A 26650-nucleotide genomic window follows, 5' to 3' on the forward strand; every position below is an offset into this window, starting at 1 on the left:
CTGGTAGCGTTGGCATTCAGAGGCTGACCTGCAGCCCACCCCTTCCTTGCTTCGTGACCTTGGGCCAGTCCTTTATCCTCTCTGGGCTCAGTTTGCACATGCGTAAAATGGGCTCCTAAGAATCCCTGCCTTGAGTGAGATGGTGCAAGTGTGGGAAGGCCCAGCCAGGGCCAAGCAGAGCAAGGCTTCATCTTGGGCCTCTCCTTCCCGCACTTCTCACTGGCTCTGGAAACTGGGATTGAGTGGGAAGTGGGCGGGTTGCAAACAGGAGGGAACCAAGTCCTGCCCACGTTTTGCTGGACCAGGAACCTGGGAAATGCTCCGAGCTCTGACCCAGGCAGAGGCCACTTGTCTCCCAATTTTTAATTTGAAAATTATCAAACCCAGAGAAAAGCTGAAAGAATAGCACATGGAACACCAATATATCTTCCTTTGATATATATTGATTCCCCTCCTTCTTCTTAAAATAAACCATCACAAGAGCAAGACCCTGTCTCTCTTACATATATATATAATAAAAATAAAATAAAAATTGTTGCCAGCAGGCTTTTTTTAGGGGGGAGAACAGAGTGTCACTCTGTCACCCAGGCTGGAATGCAGTGCGACAGTCATGGCTCACTGCATTCTCAACCTTCCAGGCTCAAGCGATCCTCACACTGCAGCCTCCCAAGTAGCTGGGACTCCCGGTGTGCACCACCACACCCAGCTAATTCTTACATTTTTATAGAGACAGAGCAGGGTCTCTCAGTGTTGCCCAGGTTGGTCTCAAACTCCTGGCCTCAAACTATCCTCCCATCTCAGCCTCCCAAAGTGCTATGACGACAGGCATGAGCCATTGCACCCGGCCTGGCAGGCTACCTTTTAAGTGAGTTTTGACAAGAATGCTAAGTGGACTGCCTGCCGGGCACCATGTATTAGCTACGGGCTTGGTACATGTTAAGTCAAAGTCACTTAAATCTCACAGCAACTCTATGAGTTATGCACTATTTATCATCCACACATTACAGATGAGGAAACTGGCTTGGAGAAGTTAGGTGTCATGCCTTAGGTCAGAGTCAACATGAACTTGGATGAACTTGGATGGATCTATCTGCCCCCAAAGCCTGGGCCCTAGGGTCATTCAGTCTAACCTCCCTCCTAACCAGGCATCCCTGCTACTGAGGCCAGGAAGGTATGCCCACAGTCCCTACTCCACACTTCCATGGGAGATCTTTGCCTCTGCATCCCCCCAACCCCTCAGCCTCCCTCTGCAGCCCTGGCCCTGGCTCTGCCCCTATTCCCTTCCCCCAGACAGGCCCTCTCTGCCATCCCTGCAGTACCTTTAGAATGGCCTGGATGAAGATCCAGAAAGCCAGGTTCAAGGCCCGGCTCTGCCTCTGGCCACTGGCCTAACCCGGGGTGAGAGCTTTCAGTTCTCCTCTGGCAAATGGGTACGCCTGCCCCCAGCCCTTCCTCGCAGCAGGTGGAAGGTACGGGAGAAGCGTCCTCTAGGGAGCCGGTGCAGGGCAGGCAGTAGGCCAGGCACTGAGCGCTTCCTCCTCCCCGACCATCCCGGCCTCCGAGGGGCCTGGGAAGCCCAAAGACCCTTCAGCTTCCACTAGTTTGCTTTGGATCCAAGTCTCACAGGTGGCCCCTCTAATCGGGTGACTTTAACCAGTGTGTTTGGGGGAGGTAGTGACAACAGGCCCGGGGCGAGGGACTGAAGGTCTCCTCCCACCCACCTGGAGGCAGGTATCTGTCTGGCTGGACAGGGTGGGGGGCCCAAGAGGGCGGGGTGGGGAGCGGAAAGGGGCGTGACCGAGGGGCGGGGTCTCCTGGGCCGAGGGGCGGGGTCTCCTGGTAAGTGCCAGAGCCCGCCGCTGCCTCCCCGACTTCAGTCCCCGCAGATGCCTCGCAGACGGTGAACAGCCACAGGCGCCAGGCCTGGCATAGCGGGTGAGGAACTGGAGCTGGGAACAGGGGAGGGACCAGCGGGTGAAGGGGAGGCCCCTGACTCAGGCCCATTGGCGCCTCGCGAAGGAGGGACGCGCAGTGGCGGGCAAACTTCGCATCTCCCTCTGGGGCCGCAACGAGTGTTTGGAGAGCAAGAAAAGTGGGCGCCAGGGGGCTTGAGGGCGCGAATCCAGGCAGACGTGAACGAGGGAGTGCTTTTCAGACTCCAAAACGCGGGAGCCTCCGAGTCCTTGGGTGAGGGGCGTGTTGGATTTTCGTGCTGTCTGGAAGAGGGAAAAGGGGTGAATGATCACTGGTGATGGCTCAGATGCCGTCACCAGGTGGCAGGAGGCCGGGTGTCAGGACACCGTGTTTTCTCAGGCACATTTGTGTAAAGCCAGGGCTGGAGCAGAGACCCAGGAGGCTCTTCCCTGCCTGCAGAGCCCCCCAGGTTGACGGGAGTGACCCCAGATCACCCAGGGTTAGGGTATCCCCGCTGAGCACAGCGTCTGGCTGTAGCACACCCACCAGCGGGAACCGCAAGCTGAACCTGGAGGAGGTACTACTGAGAGACTGGGAGGCAGTCCAGGCAGGAGGGATGGCATGGTCACAGGTCTGGAGAAGGGAAACTCAGAAATGGACGCACCTTGGGGAGCAGGGGAAAGGTGGCTGCACCGAGCAGCGGTGGACAGGTGAGGCCAGGGAACTCGGCAGAGGCCTGACGAAGCAGAACCTTGGCGGAGAATCCCAAGGAACACAAAGCCCACCTGGCCCTGACCTTCTCCCACCCCCTGCAGCGACCCTGAGCTCTGTTTCGCCCCTCTCTGGCCAGCGACTGCTGCTGCCTCCCCCTCTCCCAGCTCTCCAGGGCGACAGTGTTTCCCTGCTTCGGTCCTGAAGGGGCTCCTGGAGACCATCTTTTGTGCAAGTAAATGTCGTCCCTAGTAGGTGGGCCACGACATCCTGGGCGTCCAGCCCACTGGTTGGTTCCCAGCTGAGTGGGGTCTGGGAGCCAAACAAAGGGCAAAGGGACCCTGCAGAAGTCCAAGGGGGAAGCAAGGCAGGATGCCCAGCTGCTTTCCTGTGACTTTTTTTTCCTCAGTCCACGTTGGCCTGCCTGTGACCCCTCCTGTCTGTCTCCTGCTCTGTTGGATCCAGGATGGCACCATGGTGCTACTGTTTCCTCTGCCTCCTGGTACCTTCACCTCTGGGAGGGCGGTGGCTGGGAGGAGGTCAAGGGGACTCACAGCTTCAAGGGTTCCAAGTGGCCATCCTTACCTCATAAGATTACTGCAAAGGTTATCCAAGATAAGCCCTGGCACAGATGGAATAAAAGCAGTCACTAAGGGCGACCCCTCTTACTCATCAGCCTGTTTACTCCTTACACAGGGAAAAGGCTCAGGGCAGCGAAGGGCCCTCCCGAGATCACACTCTGAATGGTGGGATTTGAATCCAGGTCTGACTGCAGAGTCTGCAGCTTCCACTGAATGCCCCCTCCTACCCACCCCCAGAGTAGGCATTCAATAACTGCGAGTGTGCGGGGAGGGTTGCCCCAGCCCCCACTTGTCTTCTTCTCTCCCAGATCAGGAGTCTCTCTGGAACCCCCTCCAACTCCCCAGGTGAATCAAGGAACCCTTGGGCCCCAGGTTGGTATGAGGGATCCCCCCAGGGAGGGTCCCCATCCCCCAGCTAAGCAAGTCTGTGATCCAAGGGGTGCACCGGCCTAGAATGCAAAGGAGGGGAAGAGTAACATTTAGTTCCACCCCCACCATACCAGGCCCTGCGAGGAACGCTTCACTGGTTTCCATCTCATTCCTGCCATTGTGCAGATGACGAAAAGAGCTCTGCAAGAGGACAGGACTCAGCGGGCGATAGACATGGCCGGGTTCAGCCCCACCCAGCCCGAATGACTCCAAGCCCAGCGTCCTTGGCTCCGCCCAGCCCTGGAAGAGTCAGATGCCCACAAAATGCACCCCCCACCGTCTCTCTTATCGTTTTTAGCCCCCGTGGTCCCCGGCGAGGTGGTGGAGACTGCAGGTGGGGTGTGCAAGTTCTCTGGACAGCGACTGAGCTGGTGGCAGGCCCAAGAGTCCTGCGAGCAGCAGTTTGGCCACTTGGCACTGCAGCCCCCTGGTGGGATTCTTGCTTCACGGCTGCGCGATCCGGTCTGGGTGGGCCAAAGAGAGGCCCCTCTGCGGAGACCGCCGCAGAGGCGTGAGTGTGGGCCCCTGGGAAATGGGAGCAAGGGGCAGAGGCTCTGGTGACCTTCAGAGATAGGAGCCCACAGTGACAATGTTTGCAGAATGAGCTGGGAGTAAGATCCCATTGCATCTCCAGGTTCCCTCGCCCTGGACTGGACACCGGGGCTTGACTCTTGGGCAGGGGAACGCTAGCCGCCATTTCTTCCTTCCCGAGGTAGGGGGCACCCCAAAGCCTGGAAGAACCCCGCCGCTGAGCCAAAGGGCAGGGCAGGACCATGTGCACAGGTGAGGAAACTGAGGTCGTAGCCCACGTGTCCCTGCAGGTGCGCGCACCACCGCCGTGCTGGTGTTCGGCGAGAGGACGGCTGACCGGGCGGCGCGGCTGCGGAGCCCTCTGCCTGAGCTGGCAGCGCTGACCGCGTGTACTCACGTGCAGTGGGACTGTGCCTCGCCCGGCCCCGCAGCGCTCTTCTCCGTTGCTGCGCCCGCGCTGCCCAACGCGCTGCAGCTGCGCGCCTTTGCCGAGCCGGGGGGCGACGTGCGGGCTGCGCTGGTGGTGCGTGGGCACCACGCGCCCTTCCTCGCAGCCTTCCGCGCCGACGGCCGCTGGCACCATGTGTGCGCCACGTGGGAGCAGCGGGGCGGGCGCTGGGCGCTGTTCTCCGACGGGAGGAGGCGCGCTGGGGCGCGGGGGCTGGGCGCCGGCCACCCGGTGCCGTCCGGCGGCATCCTGGTGCTGGGCCAGGATCAGGACTCTCTGGGCGGTGGCTTCTCGGCGCGTGACGCCTTCAGCGGCAACCTCACCGACTTCCACCTGTGGGCGCGGGCGCTGAGCCCCGCTCAGCTGCACCGGGCACGGGCCTGCGCGCCGCCCCCAGAGGGCCTGCTCTTCCGCTGGGACCCGGGCGCCCTGGACGTCGCACCCTCGCTGCTGCCCACGGTGTGGGTGCGCCTTCTCTGCCCCAGTACGACCCGCCCCGCCCCGGCCCCACCCCATGGCCCCGAATCCTTCCCTTCCGACCCTGGAACTCGACCCACCCCTTGCCAACCAAGCCACGCCTAGCTCTGGGCCACGCCCTCTCCAGGCCGCAGTGCCTGCAAGCTCCAGCATAAACCTGGTCCCAGCAGCCTGGGGGTCTGCGCTCGTCCCCCGGCTCCCTTACCCCCACCCCGAGCTGGCCACAGTGTCCCTCTCTCAGGTTTCACATTGCCACCTAACCCCGGGGCCGTGCGTCCTGGCTCTCCAGGGTGCGCAGGACACCTAGGGAGCCCTGACAGCTCCCCCGCCCCTGCCAGTGCCCTCAGAGGAGTGCCCTACGTGGAACCCGGGACCTCGCAGTGAGGACTCTGAGCTCTGCCTGGAGCCGCAGCCCTTCCTCTGCTGCTACCGGACAGGTGCGCCCTGGCTGTGCCCCTGGGCTCTGCTGAAGGGAAAGCCAGTGTGGACCGGAGTAGACTGAGAGGGGGTGAGCTGTTGGCAAAGCCTGGGAATTCAGAATAATCTCAGAGCTTCAAGGTCTCCATGGAGTCTAGGCCACAGAGCAGTGGGTCCAGGCGGACCTGAGGGTGAATCCAAATTGTGTGACCTTGGGCAAGCTCTTTTGCCATGCTGTGCCTCAGTTTCCCCATCTAGAACACTGTGTAAGACTCTGGACACACAGCCATCAAGGTGCTCTTCCTTCCCTGGGCAGCACATGCTGGGTGGAGGTCACTGAACAGGCTGGTACCTCTGGGCAGGGGTATTGCCCGGGGCCCAGCCTGGCATCCACTCCTTTGCAGAGACCTATCGGCAGCTGCAGGATGCCCAGTCATGGCCTGGCCAGGATGTTATCAGCCGAGTGAATGCCTTGGCCAAGGACATTGTGGTGAGCTCTCTCTCGGGCTGGAGAGCCTGGGGGCTCCATGGGTCACCTCACTACACCTCGGTTTCCTCCCGGGTAAAGGACACCCACCTGGTATGTCTGCAGGAATTAAGGCCATTCAGGCTCTCTATTCTGTAGCCCCTGAGAGTTGGGGGCTCGTGACAAGTTTAATGGGTGCCCACCAAGAAGACCCTGGCAAAGCCCAAGCGTGGCCCTTGGGGGGATCCCCTCATAACAACCAGACCCGGAGTCAGTGGCTCCTCTGCCCACAGCTCCTCCCGGACCCCCTCTCTGAAGCCCATGCAGCCCTGTCCCCAGCGGAGGCCTCCAGCTTCCTGGGCCTTCTGGAGCATGTCCTGGCGATGGAAATGGCTCTGCTGGGGCCGGCCGCACTGCTGGCTGTTGTGCGCTTCCTGAAGAGGGTGGTGGCCCTCGGGGCTGGGGACCCAGAGCTGTTGTTGACAGGCCCCTGGGAGCAGCTGAGCCAAGGCGTTGTATCTGTGGCCAGCCTGGTCCTGGAGGAGCAGGTGGCTGACACATGGCTGTCCATCCATGAGGTGAGGCTGGCAGGGCTGGGTGGGGCAGAGGCCTCGGCTGTGGTTCCAGCCTAGCCACCAGCTGGTTGTGTAGCTGTGGGGGAGTCAGCACCTGGCTCTGGGCTCCATCTCTGTGTCTATCCAGAGAAGCTTCTCTTTTGTCTGTTTGATAAGTTGAACTTCCACAAACAATTGCACTTGAGGCTGGACACGGTGGCTCACGCCTGTAATCCCAGCACTTTGGGAGGTCGAGGCGGGTGGATCACTTGAAGTCAGGAGTTCGAGACAAGCTTGGCCAACATGGTGAAACCCTATCTCTACTGAAAATACAAAATTAGCCAGGCCTGGTAGCGGGCGTCTGTAATCCCAGCTACTTGAGAGGCTGAGGCAGGAGAATCGCTCAAACCCAGGGGGCGGAAGTTGCAGTGAGCCGAGATGACACCACTGCACTCCAGCCTGGGTGACAGAGTGAGACTCTGTCTCAAAAAAAAAAAAAAAAAATTGCACTTTAACAATAGCTTCTGTAGTTAAATGAAGTGATTAAGAGCCACCAGTCAGTAAGAGCCTCCCCCACCTCCAAGAACCTGCTGACCACCTTAAGTGGGGGATCTACGCAAAGTGGACAGTCCACCTTGTCTGACTAAACAGCCCAGACACTCTGGACAACATGAGAGGTGCTATCCAGATGGAGAGGCTGTTGGAAACCTTGTCCTGGCGGAAGTGGCTGTCGGCCTGGGAGTGATGAGCCTAGAGCAGGGAGGGAACAAGAATCATGAACAGCGCCTGCAAATTATCTGGGGTTGAAGGAGCAAACTTGGTCCCCCTGTGGGCCTCAGAGGACAGAACTGGGACTAGGACATGGGGGTGGGGGAAGACGGCATAACACAGGAGGCTGGTTCTATGGAATGATTCACCATGGGTAGTGAGCTCCCCATCCTGGGAAGTGTGCAAGCCCATAGTTGATTAGGGATCCGAGGCACTGCGGTAGACTGGGGAAAGCCAGACTGAAGCTCAGTTTTCTTCCCTGGGGAATGGGGATGATCACACCAGCCTTGCTAAGGCAACGGAGAGGCGTTAGGGATGAACAGTGTGACTTGCTCAGCACAGAGTAGGTGCCCCGTGAATGCAGGTTCCTCTCCTCCCTCCCCTGCTCTCACCACCCCTCACCCATGGCTTTCCTTCTGGAATCTCAGTGTTGAGCACCCATTACGGGTCTAGCACTGAGCCACAGCAAAGGGGTAGGCATGGCCCAGCCTTCGGAGTGTGCCCTGGTTGGCAAACAGGAGGATGGGGTGGCTTGGGAGACAGAATTGGATAGGTCGAAGGAGGCTGGGGCAGGCAGGGCTTCAAATGTCAACCTGAGGACCCAGGACTTGATCCTGGAGTCCTTAAAGAGCCATGGAGGGTCTGGAGAGGGCAGGACCACCTCCCAGATCATGGAGCATTCATCCCAGCACTCAGGACAGGCGGCAGTGGGGTGCAGAGTGAGACAGGGAGCTGAGACGCAGCGTCCTCCCAGGTGGTCGGTGGGCCTATGGCCCTGGTGGCGAGTGTGCAGCGCCTGGCACCCCTGCTGAGCACCACAACGACCTCAGAGCGGCCCCGAATGCACATCCAGCACCGCCATGCTGGTGAGCCTGCACCCACCCGCCCGCACGGCTGGACTCAGACCTCCCTCCTCAGCCCTGGTGACTGGGAGCTGTCTGCACTTCCACAGACACTCTATTCTGTTTCCTGCATTTGCCCATGCTGTGCCCTGCATCCAGAATGCCCTCTCTCCCTTAATCTCCTAGCAAACACCTATACATCCTTCAGAACCCTGTGTGGGCATCACTCCTTCTAGGAAGCCTTCCTGTGTTAGCGCTCTCCTCCTCTGAGAGACAGTTCCTCCCGCCTCTGTTAGCCCAGAACCTTGAACATGTCTTTCATTGCATTTCTGGTAATTACATAATGGAATTATCTCCCTCCACGGGACACTCCTTGAGTGGTAAGGCTGTTTCTGAGCCCGTCTCTGCATCCCGGGGCCAAGCCCAAGTACACACTCTGTGAATGTTTGTAGCCTGAATGGGGGTGCACCTGTGGTGAAGCTTCAGGTACAAACACGTGCCCTTCGGGTACCCACCAGTTTCTGGTGACTCATCAATATTCAGGTCCTGCCTCGTGGTGACCGCCCCCCCTTCTCAGTGACCCCCTTTCCCTGGAATTGGAAAAGTCAGATCTGCCTTGGGCAAGTTGCTGAACCTCTCTGAGCAGGAATGGTGGCCTCCTAGGCCTATGGCAGGAAGAGAGGAATCCAGACCCTGCTAGCTGGGCCTGCTCAGCAGAAAGACCTCACTCCAAGGTCCAGCAACCCAGCCCCGTTTACCCCCAGGCCTGGAAGTGCAGAGCTTACGCTTGAGGGAGGCCAGCACCAGGGGCTGCTTATTCACAATGCCTGGTGGGCGTCCACAGGGGCCCGGCCATATCCACATTCCTGCGAGTGAAGTGAGGCGACTCCTCGGGAAAGGTGGGTGAGGATGAGGGGGTGTCCAGAGCCCTGTTGTGTTCTGGGTCAAACCTCAGCTCTAACCGTTGCCAGCTGTGCTACTCATCTTTCAGATCCTCAGTTTCCTCGTCTGTAAAATGGGCACATTACTACTCGCCTTGTGGCTTATGAGGTTAAAAGCACCCACCACATAGTGGTGTTCACTTACTCTCCTCCACAGAACGACACACATCTTCCCTCGGGAGTGAGTGGTGGAGGAAGACCCCCTACGCTTGATGCCATGCAGGGGTGGGGGATTAGGGCAAGGGGCAAAGGGCCTTGGAGTTGTGAGGTTAAGCACATGGACTGTGGCTGCTTGGAATTTTGGCTCTTCCACTTCTTAGCTGTGTGATCTTAGGGAAGTCATTTAACCTCTCTGAGCCTCAGTTTCCCTATCCGTAGAGTGGGGAGGGCATCATCCTCGGGGCCAACTGGTGGTGCTTGTCCAGCCACCGGGTGGTGCCTTGGTGCCCCTTCCTCTCAGCCAGGCCTCTCTAGAGTCACCGTGATCCACAGCTGGTTCACCTCCAGAGTCTTCCAGCACACCCTAGAGGGACCGGACCTAGAGCCCCAGGCCCCTGACAGCTCAGAGAAGGCAAACAGGGTGCAGAGGTGAGTAGGCGCCACCTGGAGGGCTGTGAGGGCCTGTGTCCCCTCCCCAGGGAAGGCCAGAGCCCACCTTCTGGTGGGCGCATGTGTCCTTAGCAGCCCAGGGCCCACCCTTTCCCACCCCTGCCCAACACACACTTCTGCACCTGCCGGAGGTGAACATGGCTCAACTCCTGTCCGGGGTTTTGGCTTCTGTGCTGGGATTTACCCAAGTTACCAGCAAGTCCCTAAGGCAAGACTGAACCGGTGCCACAATTCCTGATATCTCTTTGGACACAGAGGCTGCCACCTCCACCGTAGGGGCCTGGGTGACGTGCCCCAGCCAGGCACCATCCCTCCTCCACAGCCACCCTTGAAAGCTCCCATCCTTCCCACAGGTTCCTAAGCACCCACTTGGGGTCAGCCATCATCTCCTCTGAAGTGTGGGCCGTCACTGGAGAGGTCAACATGGCTGTGACCTTTCATCTGCAGCACCAGGCCCAGGTACTGGGTGGCACTTCTGGGAAGCAGCTGTCCTGGTGCACGTGTCCTGGTTCAGTTCCCCCAACCCCCAGTATTTATTCATTGGACAACCAAGGCCTAATAATGCACACAAAATGCACCTGCAAGCCACCTCCATTGTCCTCAAGGGAATGGGAAGGGAAGCGATTGACTGCAGGGTCACCTTATGGCAGGTGCCACAGATACGCAGCATTCATTTAATCCTCCAACTTCGCATTTCATCCAAAGCTTGGGAAGGCTGATGTGATTGGCCCCAGCTTGTAAGTGGCAGAGCTGGGATTTCATTCTATGTCTGCATAACTTGAAAACCTGTTAGTTCCCATGGAGTCATTCACTGCAGCATGTGCAGTGAATTCATTCATTCACTCACTGCAGTGTGTGTACAGAGGCCTTCCCATATGAATGTGCTTCATACAAATAAAAATAACCTAGATGTCCATCAGTAGGGGACTACTTTAAAAGTTTTTTAGGTCTGGGCACAGTGGCTCATGCCTGTAATCCTAGCACTTTGGGAGGCCGAGGCGGGCGGATCACTTGAGGTCAGGAGTTTGAAATCAGCCTGGCCAACATGGCGAAACCCCATCTCTACTAAAAATACATAAAAGTTAGCCAGGCATGGTGGTGCACACCTGTAGTCCCAGCTACTGGGGAGGCTGAGACAGGAGAACCGCTCGAACCCAGGAGGCGGAGGTTGTCCAGGCTGGTCTCACTTTGTTGTCCAGGCTGGCCTCAAACTCCTGGGCCCAAGTGATCCTCCTGCCTCAGCCTCCCAAAGTGAGCCACCATGCCCAGCCTTGTTTAATATTCTAAAGGATGAATTTTTGAGATTATATTTATATATTAATAATTTAAAATACGTTAAAATAAAAATAAATAAAAGTGATGTGTTACTCATTGTGACACATTCAGAAAATATAGAAAAGGATAAAGACAAAATTGTATTACTCAGAGATAACCGGTATGAACATTTTGGTGCATTTTACTTAAGCTGTTTTCTGGGCACATAACACTATATATATATTTCTTTCCTTTTGCAAAATGAAAGCCCTTGCTCTTTCAGCGGAGCCATGCAAAGCATGGCGCTGCGTAATCTTGAGCAGGTTAACCCTCCTCTCTGAGCCTCAGTTTCCTCATCTGAAATTGCATGAATTTATAGCTGTCTCTTAGGTTGCTATGAAGATCAGCTACAATAAAGGACATGAAAGTGCTTGGCAAGACACAAAGGGAGGTGTCATCACCATCACCCTCCCCAGTCAGGACAGATGGCCCAAGTCCCATGCTCAGGCTACCTTCCCTACCTAGACTGGGCTCGTACCGCTGGCCACCTGATGTGTCTTCACTGCTTAATGACATGTTATAAAATCTATATTTTTGTCATTGTTTAATTACAAAAGAACTAACACATTCATCATAACACATTCAAACCCAGACCTAACCACTGTTAGGTTCACTGCGTGTTTGCTCCCACACGTGCTGTGTGTGTACGTGCGTGTGTGTTTTCACAAGTATGCAGACCTTAATTTTTCACATAAATTGGGCTTATATCATGCCCAATATTGTGAATTCTTCCTTTACTGAACAAAGTATCACGGAGATCTTACCACATCAGTAGCCAGAGGCCTGTGTGTTCATCTTACCAGAGACAGTGTCCCAAGGAGAGGAGAGGCGCAGTTGCTTAACTGCTCCCCGGTGATGGAGGCTTAGCTCATTCCCAGTTTTTCCACCTTCCACACCATGCTGGAATGAGAGCCTGCACTCTCCTCCCTCTGCCTCCCCTCTGCCCCTTCATCCACGACACATGGTGGGCAACCCCCTGGACCCTAAAATGCAGACTCCTCGGCGTCCCTCCATCCTCCTGGTCTCTCTCCTTTCCCATCCACACTCACACCTGCCCCGTGCCCCTCAATCCACGCTCATGCACCTGCCCTGTCCCTGTCTCCTGCCTCCAGACCTTCCGTCATAAGCTGGTGGAGCCTGTCTGTGCTTTCTGGAACTACAGTATCAGGTGAGTTTCTATTTCCAGGTTTTTGTTTTTTTGTTTTTTTTTTTTGAGATGGAGTTTTGCTCTGTCGCCTAGGCTGGAATGCAGTAGCGCAATCTCGGCTCAATACAACCTCCATCTCCCAGGTTCAAGCGATTCTCCTGCCTCAGCCTCCCGAGTAGCTGGGATTACAGGAGCCCGCCATCACGCCCAACTAATTTTTGTATTTTTAGTAGAGACAGGGTTTTGCCATGATGGCCAAGCTGGTCTCGAACTCCTGACCTCGGGTGATCCACCCACCTCAGCCTCCCAAAGTGCTAGGATTACAGGTGTGAGCCACCGAACCCAGCCTTTAAGATGATTTTTTTTTTAAAAATATGTCCACTGTGCTTGGGGATGAGGCAAGATTTACACATAGTTTTGACCTCTGTTCACCATCTGCCTCTCGGGGTGACTCCAGGCTCCTCCCAGCTCTAGGACAAGCTGCGGGAGGAGGATGTGTTACCCAGGGGGTAGTGAGCTCCCTGTCATAGGAGTATGTGAAGGAGGAAGCACTCACTCTGTGAGGTGCCTAGGAAGAGACTCATCCGTCAAACGGTGTTGAACTTGATCTATCTGAGGTCAGGGCCCTTGGACTCTTGAAGGAGCAGAGCAGGCTCCAGGGATTATCCTGGCTCCCTGCCCTGGATCTTTAGCTGAGGTAGGGAACCTTGGTCCCAGTGGCTCAGTAATTCATTAAGTTGATAAATGGCAATCACTGGGATCAGCCCTGCCCTCCTACCATCCTAAGAAGGTCAAGCACATTTTATAGGTGAAAAACTGAGACCCAGGAAGGGGCGGTGACTCGCCAAGGTCACGTAGCTGGTTAGAGGCAGGGCAGTGACGGGCCCCAGGCTTGGGGACAGCCTTTCCCCTGCTTGCTCCTAGCCCCTCACCCCCTTGTCCACCTTATCTCAAGAGCCCCCTGTTCCCTCCCCATCCCCCAAGCCCATATACAGGGGGTGCCTGGGCCACCACGGGCTGCTCCGTGGCTGCCCTGTACGCGGACTCCACCGCCTGCTTCTGCAACCACAGCACCAGCTTTGCCATCCTGCTGCAAATCTATGAAGTACAGGTGAGTGCACGGTGGGAGGGGGGTGTCAGGAGGGGGGTTCTTACCTGGAGGTGAAGAGAAGAGCCAATAGGTAGCAACAAGAAGCCTCTGAGGGATGCCAGCTTTCATAGATTGTTGCGGACGGGGCTGGGCTCAGTAGTTCATGCCTGTTGTCCCATCACTTTGGGCGGCCGATCGCTTGAGCCCAGGAGTTCAAGACCAGCCTGAGCAGCATGGCGAAACCCCGTCTCTACAAAAAATGCAAAAATTAGCCAGGTGTGGTGGCTTGCGCGTATAGTCCCAACTACTCAGGAGGCTGAGGCAGGAGGATTGCTTGAGCCCAGGAAGTTGAGGCTGTGGTGAGCCAAGATCACACCACTGCACTTCAGCCTGGGTGATAGAGCAAAACCCTGTCTAAAAATAAATGAGTAAATAATAAATTGTAAAAAAAATTGTTGGGGGAAAACGCTAAGAGTTTTGACCCCAGGGGTCACCTGGCGTGTTGAGGGGCACACTGCAAAAACATGTTACCAAATGCATTTTTCCTGTAAAGTCAGGCCAGGCACAGTGGCTCCCACCTGTAATCCAACCACTTTGGGAGGCCAAGGCAGGCGGATCATTTGAGGTCAGGAGCTGGAGACTAGCCTGGCCAACATAGTGAAACCCCATCTCTACTAAAAATACAAAAATTAGCCGGGCATGGTGGCCCGTGCCTGTGGTTCCAGCTACTCGGGAGGCTGAGGCACACGAATCACTTGAACCCAGGAGGCGCAGGTTGCAGTGAGCTGTGAGCTGAGATGTCGCCACTTGCACTCCAACCTGGGTGACAGAGTGAGACTGTCTCAAAGCAAAAAAAAAGTCAGAGCGTGGACACTTTTCCACATCATGAACAATCCATCCGCAGCCCCATTCTGATGATACTCCATGGTCCCCGGGATCCCTCCCCGTGGGCATGTCGGTCAGCGCTCTTAGTAGCTGTCCAGTCGGTGGAATCTGGGCCAGTTGGGGTCAGTCTAGGGAGAGCCAGCAGGAGAGTAGGACATGCTCACGCCTGCTTATTAAATGCTTACTGTGTGCAGGCCTGGGTCCTGCTGGCTGCTGCTGCACTGCAGAGGCGAATGCGGCGTGGGGGGCCTTAGAGTCACCAGGCGGGGCGAGGTCTGGTCTGGGTCGGGTCTGGGTGGTGCCAGGGGGGTTTCTCTGTCCCTCCACACAGAGAGGCCCTGAGGAGGAGTCGCTGCTGAGGACTCTCTCATTTGTGGGCTGTGGCGTGTCCTTCTGCGCCCTCACCACCACCTTCTTGCTCTTCCTGGTGGCCGGGTGAGGAGAGTTCACCACTGTAGCCTGGCGGCCTGGGCCCTCCCCACCTCACTCAGGCCTCCATGTCCCCATCGGTCGGGTGTCCATCCTTGGTCCCAGCAGAACCTCGGTCTGAGCCTCTCCTTAGGATGTGCTGGGTCCCCTGTGGAGCTGCTCTCTTTCCCCCCATCTGCCCAGGCACAGGGGATCGGGCAGGACAGAGCGCTGTGGGGTGTGGGGACCGGCAGTGGTGTTCTTGTTAACTGACTCCTCTGTCCTCTCCAGGGTCCCCAAGTCAGAGCGAACCACAGTCCGCAAGAACCTCACCTTCTCCCTGGCCTCTGCCGAGGGCTTCCTCATGACCAGCGAGTGGGCCAAGGCCAATGAGGTGGGCAGCCAGTGGGTGCGCTGGAAGCCCGGGGAAGCCTGGGAAAGTGCCTGTGGGCTTTTCTAGGGTGACCCCCTGCCCCCCACCATTTTCACGTGGCCCCACTTCCCTAGGGAGGAGCAGGGCCCGGGGAGGAGAAGGGCCCCGGGAGGAAAGGCCCCGAATGGTGGAGCAGGGCCCAGGCTGCTGCCCAGAGGCCTCACCCACTGACACTTCTTTGGGTTGGCAAGGCTGGGCTGGGCATGGGGCCGTGGGGCCGGCCTACACCTGCGTCTGACCTCGGACCTGGTTGAGGATCCCCACCCTCCCACAGGTGGCATGTGTGGCTGTCACAGCCGCAATGCACTTCCTCTTTCTGGTGGCGTTCTCCTGGATGCTGGTGGAGGGGCTGCTGCTGTGGAGGAAGGTGGTAGCTGTGAGCATGCACCCGGGCCCAGGCATGTGGCTCTACCACGCCACAGGCTGGGGTGAGGCCTGCTCTGCGCCCGCACTCTCTTCTCCTCAGCTGTACCTTGCACGGCCAACCCTGCCATCTAACGTGGCCCCACGCCCAGCACTCCGCACCCAGCACCACTCAGCATCCGGCATTTAGCATCACCCAGCACCCAGCACCACCCAGCCAGCCCCATCTCTGACATGACCTCAATTTCCTCAGTTCTATTAACCTCCAATTTACCCATCCTCATTCCTCATAATCCTTCTCCACTTCACAGCCTCCCCTCTCCATCCGCAGTGCTATCTCCCCAAATCTGTAGCCAGCCAGTTGCCCAGCCTCCATCTCGGGAAACACTCAGCTGTAGCCTCCAAAGCAGCCTCAGCTCTCCCCACTCCCAAACTACTGTGGCTCTAATGCCACCCTAACAGTATCAGGGCCCCCAGCCCTGCTCCCTGGACCTCTCCAGTGCCCCCAGTACAACCTCCAGTAGGGGACAGCTGCGTCTTGGGGGGCGGGTCCTGGGTCCTGGAGAGCAAAAAGCAGGTGACCCGGCCTTGAGGCCCCCTTCTCCCTCTACCCTAGGCATGCCTGTGGGCATTGTGGCGGTCACCCTGGCCATGCTCCCCCATGACTACGTGGCCCCCGGACATTGCTGGCTCAACGTGCACACGTATGCCATCTGGGCCTTCGTGGGGCCTGCGCTCTTCGTGCTGACTGTGAGCTGGGGTCCTGCAGGGGAGGGGCATGTTGGGGACGGGGAAGTCCTCTCGCCCACTGACCCCAGGTCTCCAGGCCAACACCTGCATCCTGGCCCGTGTGGTGATGATCACCGTGTCCAGTGCCCGTCGCCGTGCCCGCATGTTGAGCCCACAGCCCTGCCTGCAGCAGCAGATCTGGACCCAGATATGGTGAGGCCCCAGAACGGGGGGCCAGGAGGAAGCAGGGAGTGCAGAGTCAGGCGGCGCCAGGCGTGAGGCTCACTGGGCGAGAGCACGTGCGAGTCTGTGTCCGGAGCGTGGCCGTGTGGCCGTGCCCAAGTCTCTATTGAGTATGTGGGTACACACGTGCCCCTGCATATGTGTCACACATGCTCGGGCATGTCAACATGCACCCATGCGTGTCACATGTGGGGATGGTCACTGATCTGTGTGAGGGAGCTGTGGACACCGGCCACTGTTCGAGGGGTGCACTGTCTGCAGAAGGTACTGATAGCCTGTAGGAGACAAAGTAGGGGAGACCCTCAAATCAGGGTTAGCCCCAGAAGTTCAGGTTCAGGGTAAGGACCGGGGTCCCTGTTCCTGCTAAAGACCCCCATCACCCTCTGGGGTCACACTCTGCGAGAGAGGGGGACCCCGCTGGCCTTCCTTCCCAGCCCTGCCTCCTTGCTGGCTTTCCCCTTCCCCACCCATCCTCCACCAAGCACAAGGCAGCCCAAGCTCGGGGGGGTCCCTGAAAAGCCAGGGAACCCCAGGGCCCTTGGAGAGGGAGAAGGGAGTCCTTCTGACCCCATCCCTGCTGGTCCCACTGCTCAGGCCTCAGCTCCCGCTCTGGACGGCTACCACCCCATTCCTTCCAGCCAGGCTGCGGGTCGGGGCCCCATCTCCCAAGTGCCCCTACCCTGCTTCATGCCACCTCTGTCTCTGAGGGTGGGGGGCAACAAAGTCCAGTCAAAGGTTCTGGCTCCCTCTAAGTGCTGCTGAGCCATGGTCCCGGTCCTCAGCTCCCACCCCGCTCCAGGCACTTACAGGTGCTGCTCTCCCTGGAACCCTGCGGGGAGCTCCCCAGGCCTCCCAACCCCCGTCAGCCCTGCCTGCCCTCCTACAGGGCCACGGTGAAGCCCGTGCTGGTCCTGCTGCCCGTCCTGGGCCCGACCTGGCTGGTGGGCATCCTGGTGCACCTGCGCCCCGCCTGGGCCTACGCTGCCGTGGGCCTCAACTCCTTCCAGGTACCTCCAGCCCCAACCTTCTGGGACTAGGCCCTGACGTGCATGAAAGCTCACAGGGGATGACTGGGGTGTCAGGGCCTGGGGGGGTGAGCTCTCCATCATGGGAGACATTCAACAGCAACTGGGACATCCTATCTAAGAAAGGGTTTTGAGGGTGGGAGTGGGAACAGGCAACCGCCAATCAACCAGCGGTTCGTGCAGGAGGCTCATGGGGCCCCTCTGCCAGCTGGGGAGGCTGAGGCCCAGAAAGAGGGTGTTAAGGCTCACTGTGCTTGGACACTCAGGGTCCGGCAGAAATTCCAGCCCCTTGGCTGGTGCCAGAGCCACTTAGTTCTTGCCAGGAAGCTGGGGAGGGAACGCAGGGCATCAGTCACCTCCCGCTTGGGGTCTGCGGCCTGCTGGGATAGCCGTTTAGAGGAGGGTTTGGTGAGGAGGCCAGTTCATGAGGCCACAGGAAAGGGCCCGGGCTTCCCGGGTCTCTCGGGGCCTGTGTCCTGGAACCACAGGGAGGAGGCCAACTAGGTCCCTCTCAGGGGATTGGCAGGTCTGTGGGGGACCAGAACATTAACAGAAGTGACAACCAGGGGGCTGGGTGCTGGGAGTCAGGAAGGCCCACCGAGACCCTTCCTGGCCCCTCCCTTTCCCTCAACCTCCCTGGACCATCCCCCCAGGCACATCTCCCTGTCACCTGCACTTCCTGCTCCCTGCCTGCCCAGCCCGGGTCCCTCTCAGGGCCAAAACGTGGATGAGCGAGGGCCCAGGCTGGACTGCACCAGGCTCAGGAAGTCAGGTGCAAACTCCACCTAGGGTCCATGAGCCCTCCAAGCTGGGGACCCTCCATCTTTTCCTTGAAGAAGGAGAGCCAAAGTGGTAACAGCCACTCACAGTGCCTGGGTGCTCCCTCTGCGCCCCAGGCCAGGCTCCTATTTTTTTATCTCCCAACAAGCCTTGTCAGCGGGGAAACTGAGACCTCATCAGGTCACATGCCCAAGGCCCCTCAGGAGGCAGCAGCAGTGGGGGCATCACTCCAGAGTCTGTGTTCTCAGCCACAGGGCATCCAGCTATGACCGCAGATGAGCCCTGGCTGGTCCCTGGGAGCATGCTTGGACCCGGTTACTCATTCATCCATGTGATTTTCATAGCTCGCCCAGTGTGTGCCAGGCACTGTGCCAGGTGCCAGGCCGCAGCAGCAAATGAGGCAGCAAAAAGCCCCTGTATTTGTGGAGGTGCTCTTGGAGAGCAGGCAGACCATGGCCACGACGAAGAAATGAAGTGTTCATCTAGGGGACGAGGCAGGGAGCCCTCTTCCAAGCCCCACGCCCCCAGGGCTTCATGGCTGGGTTCAGTCTAGCTGGGCCCCTGGTGAGGCTTCTCCACCTGTCACACGGTGGGGCAGGCGGTGGCATCTTGTTGCCATGGCGATTCCTCCAGCTCTTTGCCAGGTGCCCCTCTCCACATCATGGGGGGTTGGATCCCTGATGCTCTCCGTCCTCACCCGTGCCCCTCAGGTAGGCAGAGACACAGCCGTGGGGCAATGCCACCGTCAGCCATGGGGCAATGCCACCATCGCACCGTCTCAGATCCCTCCCTTCAGTTCTCATTCTTTCCTCTCTCTCTGTCCCAATCTTGGTCTCTGAATCTTCTCTGGTTCTGTCTCTCAGGCTCCCCCTCTGTCACTGTCCCCCTCTCTCTGTGCCCTTCTCACCCTCTGGCTGTGGATGTTTTTTCTGGCACTGACCCCACCTGGCTCTTCCTGGGCCTGTCTTCATGTTTCTCCCCTTCTCTCCTCAGTCTCTCTGACACCGATTTGTTTGTTTGTTTTGGGTTTGTTTTTTTTTTTTTCGGAGATGAAGTCTCGTTCCGTCGCCCAGGCTGGAGTGCAGTGGCACGATCTCGGCTCACTGCAACCTCTGACTCCCGGGTTCAAGCGATTCTCCTACCTCAACCTCCTGAGTAGCTGGGATTACAGGCACCCGCCACCACGCCCGGATGATTTTCGTATTTTTAGTGGAGACGGGGGTCTCACCAGGTTGCCCAGGCTGGTCTTGAACTCCTAACCTCAAGTGATCCTCCCGCCTCGGCCTCCCAAAGTGCTGGGATTACAGGCATGAGCCACCGCGCCCAGCCCTCTGACACCAGTCTTTTTATCTCTGCCTCTCCATCTCCCTGTGCATGACACTCTCTTGTCTCTGCCTAAGGCAGCCTCAGGTTACCCTTGGGACGGTCACCCGGTGAAGGCAAGGAGAGGCTGCCTTAGGCAGGAGCTCAAAAGGCAGGATTGGGATCTGGGCCCCACCGCTGACAGTCACATGACCCTCTTAGGCTCAGAGCCCTGTTCTCTCAGTCAGTCCCTCTCCCCAGGCCCGGCCTTTCCCTTCACCGCTCCTTTGGTCTCTCCCTGTCTCTCTGTATCCACCAAGGTCTCTCCGTGTCTTCCCCTCACACTCCACCTCCATCCCAGTCCCTCTCTCTCTCCATCATTCTTGGGCATAAGCTAGGTACATCCCACTCTTAGGAGGGTGACCAAGTGACCAGGGAGGAGGCCTGGGACTCAGGGATGAGACTCTGCCCAACCTCATTCACTCTCTGGGACTAAGGTGTGTCCTTCTGGCCCCTGTACCGGGTTGTGTCGAGGGAGAGCAAAGCGTCACTTCTATAACCAGCCGTCGCTCCCACTTGCCCTGGCAGACAGAGCCTTGTTGTGAGGCCTGGAGAAGTGGCACCAGGCCTCTGTTTCTACATCTAACTGAAGGGGATCAGATTCCCACCCTCCTCATGGGAACATCGTGGAGTTCGACTGATGTAACATTTGCCAAAGCTACGCACAATCCCTGGCACGTGCTAGGAGCCCCACGAGTGTGAGCTCATTCGTTTTGTTCAGTTGTTGAACACGCACTCCCCTAGCACCTCCCCGTGCCAGGGCTGGCCTGCACGCTAGGGGGCATGGAGATGCCCAGGGCCAAAGAATTCTGTGACATTCTCAGCCTGAGGGAGAGACAGACATCAAAGCCACACAACCACAGTGTGTCATGACTGAGGCCGAGAGACAAGGGACCTTGATCAAGGCAGTGTGGGGACAGAGGAACAACTCATCGGAGGCAGAATGGGCCACCTGGAGAGGGTCACTCTCGGCCAAGACCTGATGGCTGTTTATGGAGAGGGGGAAAAGAATGTTTTAAGCCAGGGGAGGGGGGCATGGTGGGGTCAAATGGTGGGGAGACATGAGGGGTAAGGCTGGCGAGAAATGGGGCAGGAGGGAGTGTTGGGGGCAGACAGAGAGGGGTCCTCAAAGCTGTTGTAAGGAGCTCAGACTTGGCTGGGTGCGGTGGCTCACACCTGTAATCCCAGTATTTTGGGAGGTTGAGGCGGGTGGATTACCTGAGGTCAGGAGTTCGAGACCAGCTTGACCAACATGGTGAAACCCCGTCTCTACTAAATACAAAAAAAATTAGCTGGGTGTGGTGGCACGTGCCTGTAGTCCCAGCTACTTGGGAGGCCGAGGCAGGAGAATCGCTTGAACCCAGGAGGTGGAGGTTGCAGTGAGCCGAAATTGTGCCGTTGCACTCCAGCCTGGGCAAGAAGAGTGAAAACCCTGTCTCAAAAGAAAAAAGAAAAAGAAAAAAAAGAGCTCAGGTTTTGTCCCAGGGGTAGTTGGGAGCCATGCAGGGCGTCAGGCAGGTGCTGGTGTTCTTGGGTTGGCATTTGGAAAGATGCCTTTGGGTGGTGAGGAGTGGGTAGAAGGAAATGGGATGGAGACGGCAGTTCAGAGGCTACAGAGAAAGATCAGGCTGGGCCTGGGGACCTGGGAGGCTTTGGTGTCTGTCTTGGAGAATGGGGGTGGTGGTATCATCTCAGTTGGTGCCTGGGCACCAGGGGGACCAGTCAGGCTCTTGGGCTCCAGCTTTCAGCCCTGGGAGGCTGGAAGGCCCCAAGGAATTCCAGGCCCCCACCTGTGTCCTCCCGCCTGGGCCGCAGCACAGAAGCAGCTGCCTGTGACACTGCCTTAGGAGGGATCCCAGGACAGCCTCAGTGCTGGGCCACACTGGAGCTTAGGACCCATTCCTCTGCCCCCCACGCCCAGCTCCTGGTCCCTCTCCATCAAATGGGGAGAATGAATCCACCCCCGCCACAGACCTGCTGTGGGGGTCAAGTGAGAGCCCAAATGTGATGGTGCAGGGAAGGTGGTGAGGCCCTCTTGGTCCCACGGTGTGGGGAGAGGGAGCCAGCTCTGCCCCAGCCACTGTGTGAGTCCCTCACAGGCAGCACCTCCCATCCCCTCAGAAGCCAAGTCCCAGCTTCATCTCCCCTTTCCAGATGAAGAGAAAGAGGCTCAGGGAGGTGAAGGCCACTCAGCTAGAGGCACAGTGAGAAGGCACTCACAGGGCTGTTGTCCCAGGACCTGACTTGGCCTCGGAGCCTCAAGAAGGTGTGCCCCTCCCAACCCCACTGCACAGCATGGTGAGGCGGTGAGGATGGGACAGGCCCAGGGTGGGGCACAGAGGACTGGAGTCAGAAAGGCTGCCTGGTGAGCAGAGGCTGAAGGCTGGGGTTGCACTGGGCAAAGCCCCTTCTGGTCCTCTGGCCTGCTAAATGCCACAGCTACCCCTCCGCAGACGGGCACGAGGGCAGGGCCGACTTCGTGCCCATCAGCCTGTCTCTGGGTATCTCTGCGAGTGTCTCTGCCACTGGGGGGCGCCGGGACCCCAGGCAAGGCCAGGCTGTGGGAGATGGGGTAGGGGGCTCCGGGCTGAGGCACTCGCTGGGTCTGTCCTCAGGGGCTGTACATCTTCCTGGTTTATGCTGCCTGCAATGAGGAGGTGAGTCTGGGGGTCCTGGCTGCAGGGAGGGGGGCCCAAGGGGGTAGGGAGGGTCCCTGGCCTGACCTCCAAGCATTCCCCCAGGTGCGGAGCGCCCTGCAGAGGATGGCCGAGAAGAAGGTGGCCGAGGTGCTCGGGGCACTGGGAGTGTGGGTGGGGGCGGGAGGCCCCCAGAGCCAGGTCCCAGCCCCCACATCCTCTCCTTTCAGTCCCGTGCCAGCCCGGCCAGCTGGGGGACCAGCCTGAGGCCCCCAGGTCCCTGGGAGGCAGCCCGAGGGAGCCCCATAGCCTTGGCTCCACCCCAGAGACACGTGGCTCTCAGAGGTACTCGCAACACCCAGGTGGGAGTTCCGCCCACTGCCTCAGTTTCCCCAGCACTCAGGCAGAGCCGGGAGGACGAGAGCAGGTCCTTTTAGCCCATCTGAAAAAAGGAAACCAGGGCCCAGGAAACTGCAGCCCTGCGGCTTGAGCAATGTCCTGTCACTCATTCCCCACTGCCAGGAAACCCGGGCTCCTGGGGCCTGGCCCACACATGGGGCTTGTCCAGGGTGACCTTCTCTGGGGCTCCATGCAGAAGGGTTTGGGGGACTCCCGGAGACGGTGAGTAAATGGGGTTGGGGCTCTGAGGCAGGGTGTGGGTTGAATGACTTCGAGGCCACGCCAGGGGTTCCAATCCTAGCTCCCAGCCACCTCCTGTGTGCCCCTGGGCAAGTTCCCTTCCCTCTCTGGGCCTCATTACTAATCTGTGAGGTAAACCTTGGATTCTCAGCGTATTTGATCCTGAGGGCGCCACTCCCAGGATGGGGGAGCAGAGAAAGGGCTTCCTGCCTTCCTCTCTCAAAAATTTGCATTTTCCTCACTAGGGACCTGTGGCCCTAGAACCCCCTCAGCCTTCTCCTGCATTGCAAACCCGGAGAGACAGGTGAGGCTGGGACAGGGTGGGCCGCACAGGGCTCTGCCAGGGGGCTGGCAAAGCCAGCAGGCAAGGTCGGGAAGCCACAGGGCCTGGGCAGGGCTGGGGTGGGGGCTTCCCGGGGATCTGTTTCTCTGTTCCTGGGCTGAAGGGCCCAGGGAGGGGGAGCTGCTGGCCAAAAGCTGGCAGAGGCCGCTATAGCCAAGGGCCTCCAGGGCAAGGGGCAGCAGAAGGAGTGGGGGCCACCCCCGTGACAGCCCCTCTGTCCTCAGGCTGTGGAACTGACAGCGTTCAAAGCTTCAGGTACAGTCCCCACCTCATGGGGTCCCCTTTTTCCTTTTTGGGCCTGGACACCCGCTAAGACCCCCTGTACCAGGAAGGAAGTGATTTGAAATTAATACACCCAACCTCCCGCAATTGCAGAGGCCCTCCCCTCACTCCACAGGTCCCCTGGGAGCATTGGGGGCCTGGCGGGGACCAGGCAGTACCCCTTGGGAGAGTTTCGTTAGAGAGTAGGTCGTGGAACCCTATTCTGAGTGGGCGCTGCCAAGGAGCACAGCCTGCCTCCCTCTCTCTGCCCAGGGGGGCGCTGCCAAGGAGCACAGCCTGCCTTCCTCTGTCCTCCCCCTCTTTCTGCCCCCTAAGCCCAGCACCCCCCCTCACCCTCTGAAGGCCCCGGCCTGATGCCCTAGGATCCAGAGCCTTCCAAACCCACTGAGGGAGAAGTGCTTTCCTCCAAGGCTGCGGGTCACCAGCCGGACAGCTGATGGGGACACGACGGGGGCTGAGCAGTGGCAGGGGCGGTACTGTGGGAGGCTCGTGAGGACACCCCAGGCCCAGCTCAGGGAGAGGACTGAAGCCTGCGGAGCTCAGCCAGGCCCAGGGGAGCCATGGGGACCCTGCCCGCTGGCCGCCTCCCTGAGGGGGCACTCCTTCCATCTGAAACCCACACGCCCCAGCCTCTCCCAGGTGACTGTTTCCAGCGAAGGCAAGAGCCCTGCTCACCAGGCCCCTCCCAGGGACAGGCTCAGTGCTCAGCCCAGGCACCCACTGATTCTGATTCAGAGAGGGGGAGGTGGAGGTGCCTTTCTCTACCCATTGCGCAGATGAGGAAGTTGAGGCACAGAAAGGCGCAGCCGCTAGCCAGAGCCCGCACAGAGCCAGAGCCAGGCCCCCACTGGCGCGGATAGGGGACTCCCGGCACAGCAGTAGCCACGCGGGTGTAAACTTAGGGCCACGTGAACCCGGGTCGCGGGATCCCAGGCCCCGACCAGTCCCCGTCCCCGGCTGGTATCTCGGTCCCGGGGAGTCTCAGCTTCCCTTTCTGCAGAATGGGGTGGAAGTGCCCCCCACAGGCCCGCACAGGCGCCCCCCGGGGCCAGCGCCCCTCCCCCACCTGCCCCGCCCCCACCCGCGGGCGCCGCGGCTGCAGGAACAAGAGAGCGGCGGCGCCTCTGCGCTCAAGTGACGGCGCCTTTGTCTCCGCTGAATGGGTGCGTTGCTAGGGCCGCTCGTAGCAACAGAGCAGCTTCCACCTGGGCCCCACCCTCCGGACCCTCCACCCGGCCCGGCTCTCCGGACGCCCCCGCTTCCAGCCCCGACCCCACCCCGCGGGCCGCTCAGCGGCCGGAGCTGGAATCGCGGGGCAGCGGGGGCTGCCGGGCTGTGTCCTTCGCGGGGCCGCCACCGCCCCTCCTGAAAGGCCGCGGAGCCCTCGGGGCATGCGGATGTTCCGAGGATGGAGCAACTGAGACCCACCCGAGGACTGGCCAGGGTCTCCCCAAGCCTCAGTTCCCAGAGCCCATCCATCCCCGGGTTCTCCACCAGGATCCTCTGCCAGCCCAGCCCCAAGGGCGCACTTTCCCACCAGGTTTCTAGAGAGTGGCTGGGAAACTCATCGCCAAACCCTGCCCAGCTCAGCTCTGCTGGGACCCCAGACCCCAGAACGGCGCAGCGGGAGTCTTTGAGCGCCAACAGCGGCCCCAGCTCCCGTGGCCTCAGCCTCTGGCTTTCCCTAAAGGAGTGTGGGCCTCAGCCCCCTGTTCCCCTAGCCCACCGGGTCCCAGGCTCTTTCCCCCAGTCTTTGCCTATCTGTGCTCTGCTCCTTCCCCCATGCTCCGAAGTTCCAACGGGCTCTGCGGTGTCTGGTAATAAATAGGACTGTTGGGCTCTCCTGTCCTCTGGGAGTCGTCCTGGCCTGGGCAGAGGGAGGGGACGCCAGGCCCTCTGGGAGGAGGGAGGAAGCCAGAGAAGCTGCCACTTGGCTTTGGGACTCCAGGGCCTCAGCCGTCATCAGGGTAGGCGCAGCCAGCATTTATGAGCGCTTGCTGTATCCCTGGACGGTGCTGAGCCCTTTACAACCTTAGAGTTGTGGGTCCTCACCGCATTCCTGAGCCGCCATCACTCCTGCTGTGCAGAGGAGGACACAGGCTCATACCACTCAGGCCTGGGGTCTCCCAGGCCCTGTAGCACAGGGGGCAGGGGTGACAGTTTGTGTGAGTGGGGGCCACCCAGGCAGACAGCTCACAGGTAAGTTGTGAGTCTGGACACCTCCAAGTCACACCATGGGACCAGGACCTGCTGCCACAGTTGTGTGGCTGTGGACAAGGTCATTCTAAATCTTGGTTTCTTCTCGGTAGAATGGGTTTCGGGGCAGGGAGGAGAGCAAGGATGTGAGGGCTCTGCACGAGGCCTGGTGCCAGGGTGGACCCCAAGGCTGGCGGCAGGGAAATGAGGGCCCAGGCGCTGGGAGTGGGGGCACCCAGGCAGCCAACACTGTCCTGCGGATGCCAGCCTGGCTCACATCCTGCTGGGGCCAGGTGACAGGTGACACGACATAGCCAGGACCTCCAAGCAGCTCCCAAGAGGTGGGGCAGGGCTGGGTGAGAAGCAGCCAAGACCCAGTGAGGCACGCACAGCTCCCAGGGGCCTCCAGCTTCCACACTGGACCCTGCCTGGGTTGAGTCTGGGACAAAATCTGTTCAGGGTGTTGGCCCCACCCACACAGGTACAGGGCCCAGGTGCTTCTTGCCGAGGATGGCTGTGTAGCCTCTCGATGCCCCATCCGTCTTCTGTCGAATGGGGGACATCATACTCACCCAGTGGGTCATGCGAGGGGTCCGCGCAGTCCTGCACTTGGTTCCTGGCGCAGCCCTCAGCAAGCACTCAGAAAGTGTCAGCTGTGGCCCGAGACAGATGTTTGGGGCCGTGGGGGCCAGAGCCTGTGGCCCAGAGGAGGTTCAAGGCCTTGAAGGCGCCAGGCTGGGGAGGCAGTCCAGAGAGAAGACAGCACGGCTCCGTGGAGCCAGCAGAGCCCCTGCCCTGTGCTGGGAACGCTGGGCCAAGTGCGGCACTCTATCCTGCAGGGACAGGAGGGGTGGAACCCTGAAGGGGCAGTAAGGAGGCAGGCAGGGCACTTGGTGGCCCCCCGACCACCTACATCTCAGCATCCTCACCTTCAACGGGCTCCTGTCTCCTCAAAAACCCATCATATGGGCTGTGGGGGAGGGGACAAAGGTGGGACCAAGGAGTCCTTTCCCATCCCCCACCTCCCTCCATTCCATATCCCTCTTGTCCCCTATACACACCCTCTCTTTACTCTCCAGCCAGAGTA

The 26650-nt window shown here is 59.2% G+C and overlaps 1 protein-coding gene across 1 annotated transcript; it reads left to right on the forward strand.

Annotated features, from left to right (window-relative positions):
• Nucleotides 1-1875: 1875 nt before the first annotated feature.
• On the forward strand, nt 1876-25206 carry ADGRD2 (adhesion G protein-coupled receptor D2). Its single transcript, XM_058434977.1, has 25 exons — nt 1876-1935; nt 2730-2860; nt 3035-3127; nt 3515-3578; nt 3934-4146; nt 4457-5098; nt 5430-5528; nt 5913-5998; nt 6268-6552; nt 8051-8162; nt 8903-9037; nt 9544-9667; nt 10042-10147; nt 13105-13260; nt 14456-14559; nt 14824-14926; nt 15240-15393; nt 15945-16078; nt 16155-16270; nt 17187-17307; nt 22083-22124; nt 22209-22253; nt 22988-23046; nt 23310-23340; nt 24908-25206. The coding sequence occupies exons 3-24, from the start codon at nt 3092-3094 to the stop codon at nt 23320-23322; spliced, it is 2949 nt and encodes a 982-aa protein (XP_058290960.1). The 5' UTR covers nt 1876-1935; nt 2730-2860; nt 3035-3091; the 3' UTR covers nt 23323-23340; nt 24908-25206.
• Nucleotides 25207-26650: the final 1444 nt, after the last annotated feature.

This window comes from Hylobates moloch, unplaced genomic scaffold (genome assembly GCF_009828535.3).
Source record: "Hylobates moloch isolate HMO894 unplaced genomic scaffold, HMol_V3 SCAFFOLD_175, whole genome shotgun sequence".
NCBI lineage: Eukaryota > Metazoa > Chordata > Mammalia > Primates > Hylobatidae > Hylobates > Hylobates moloch.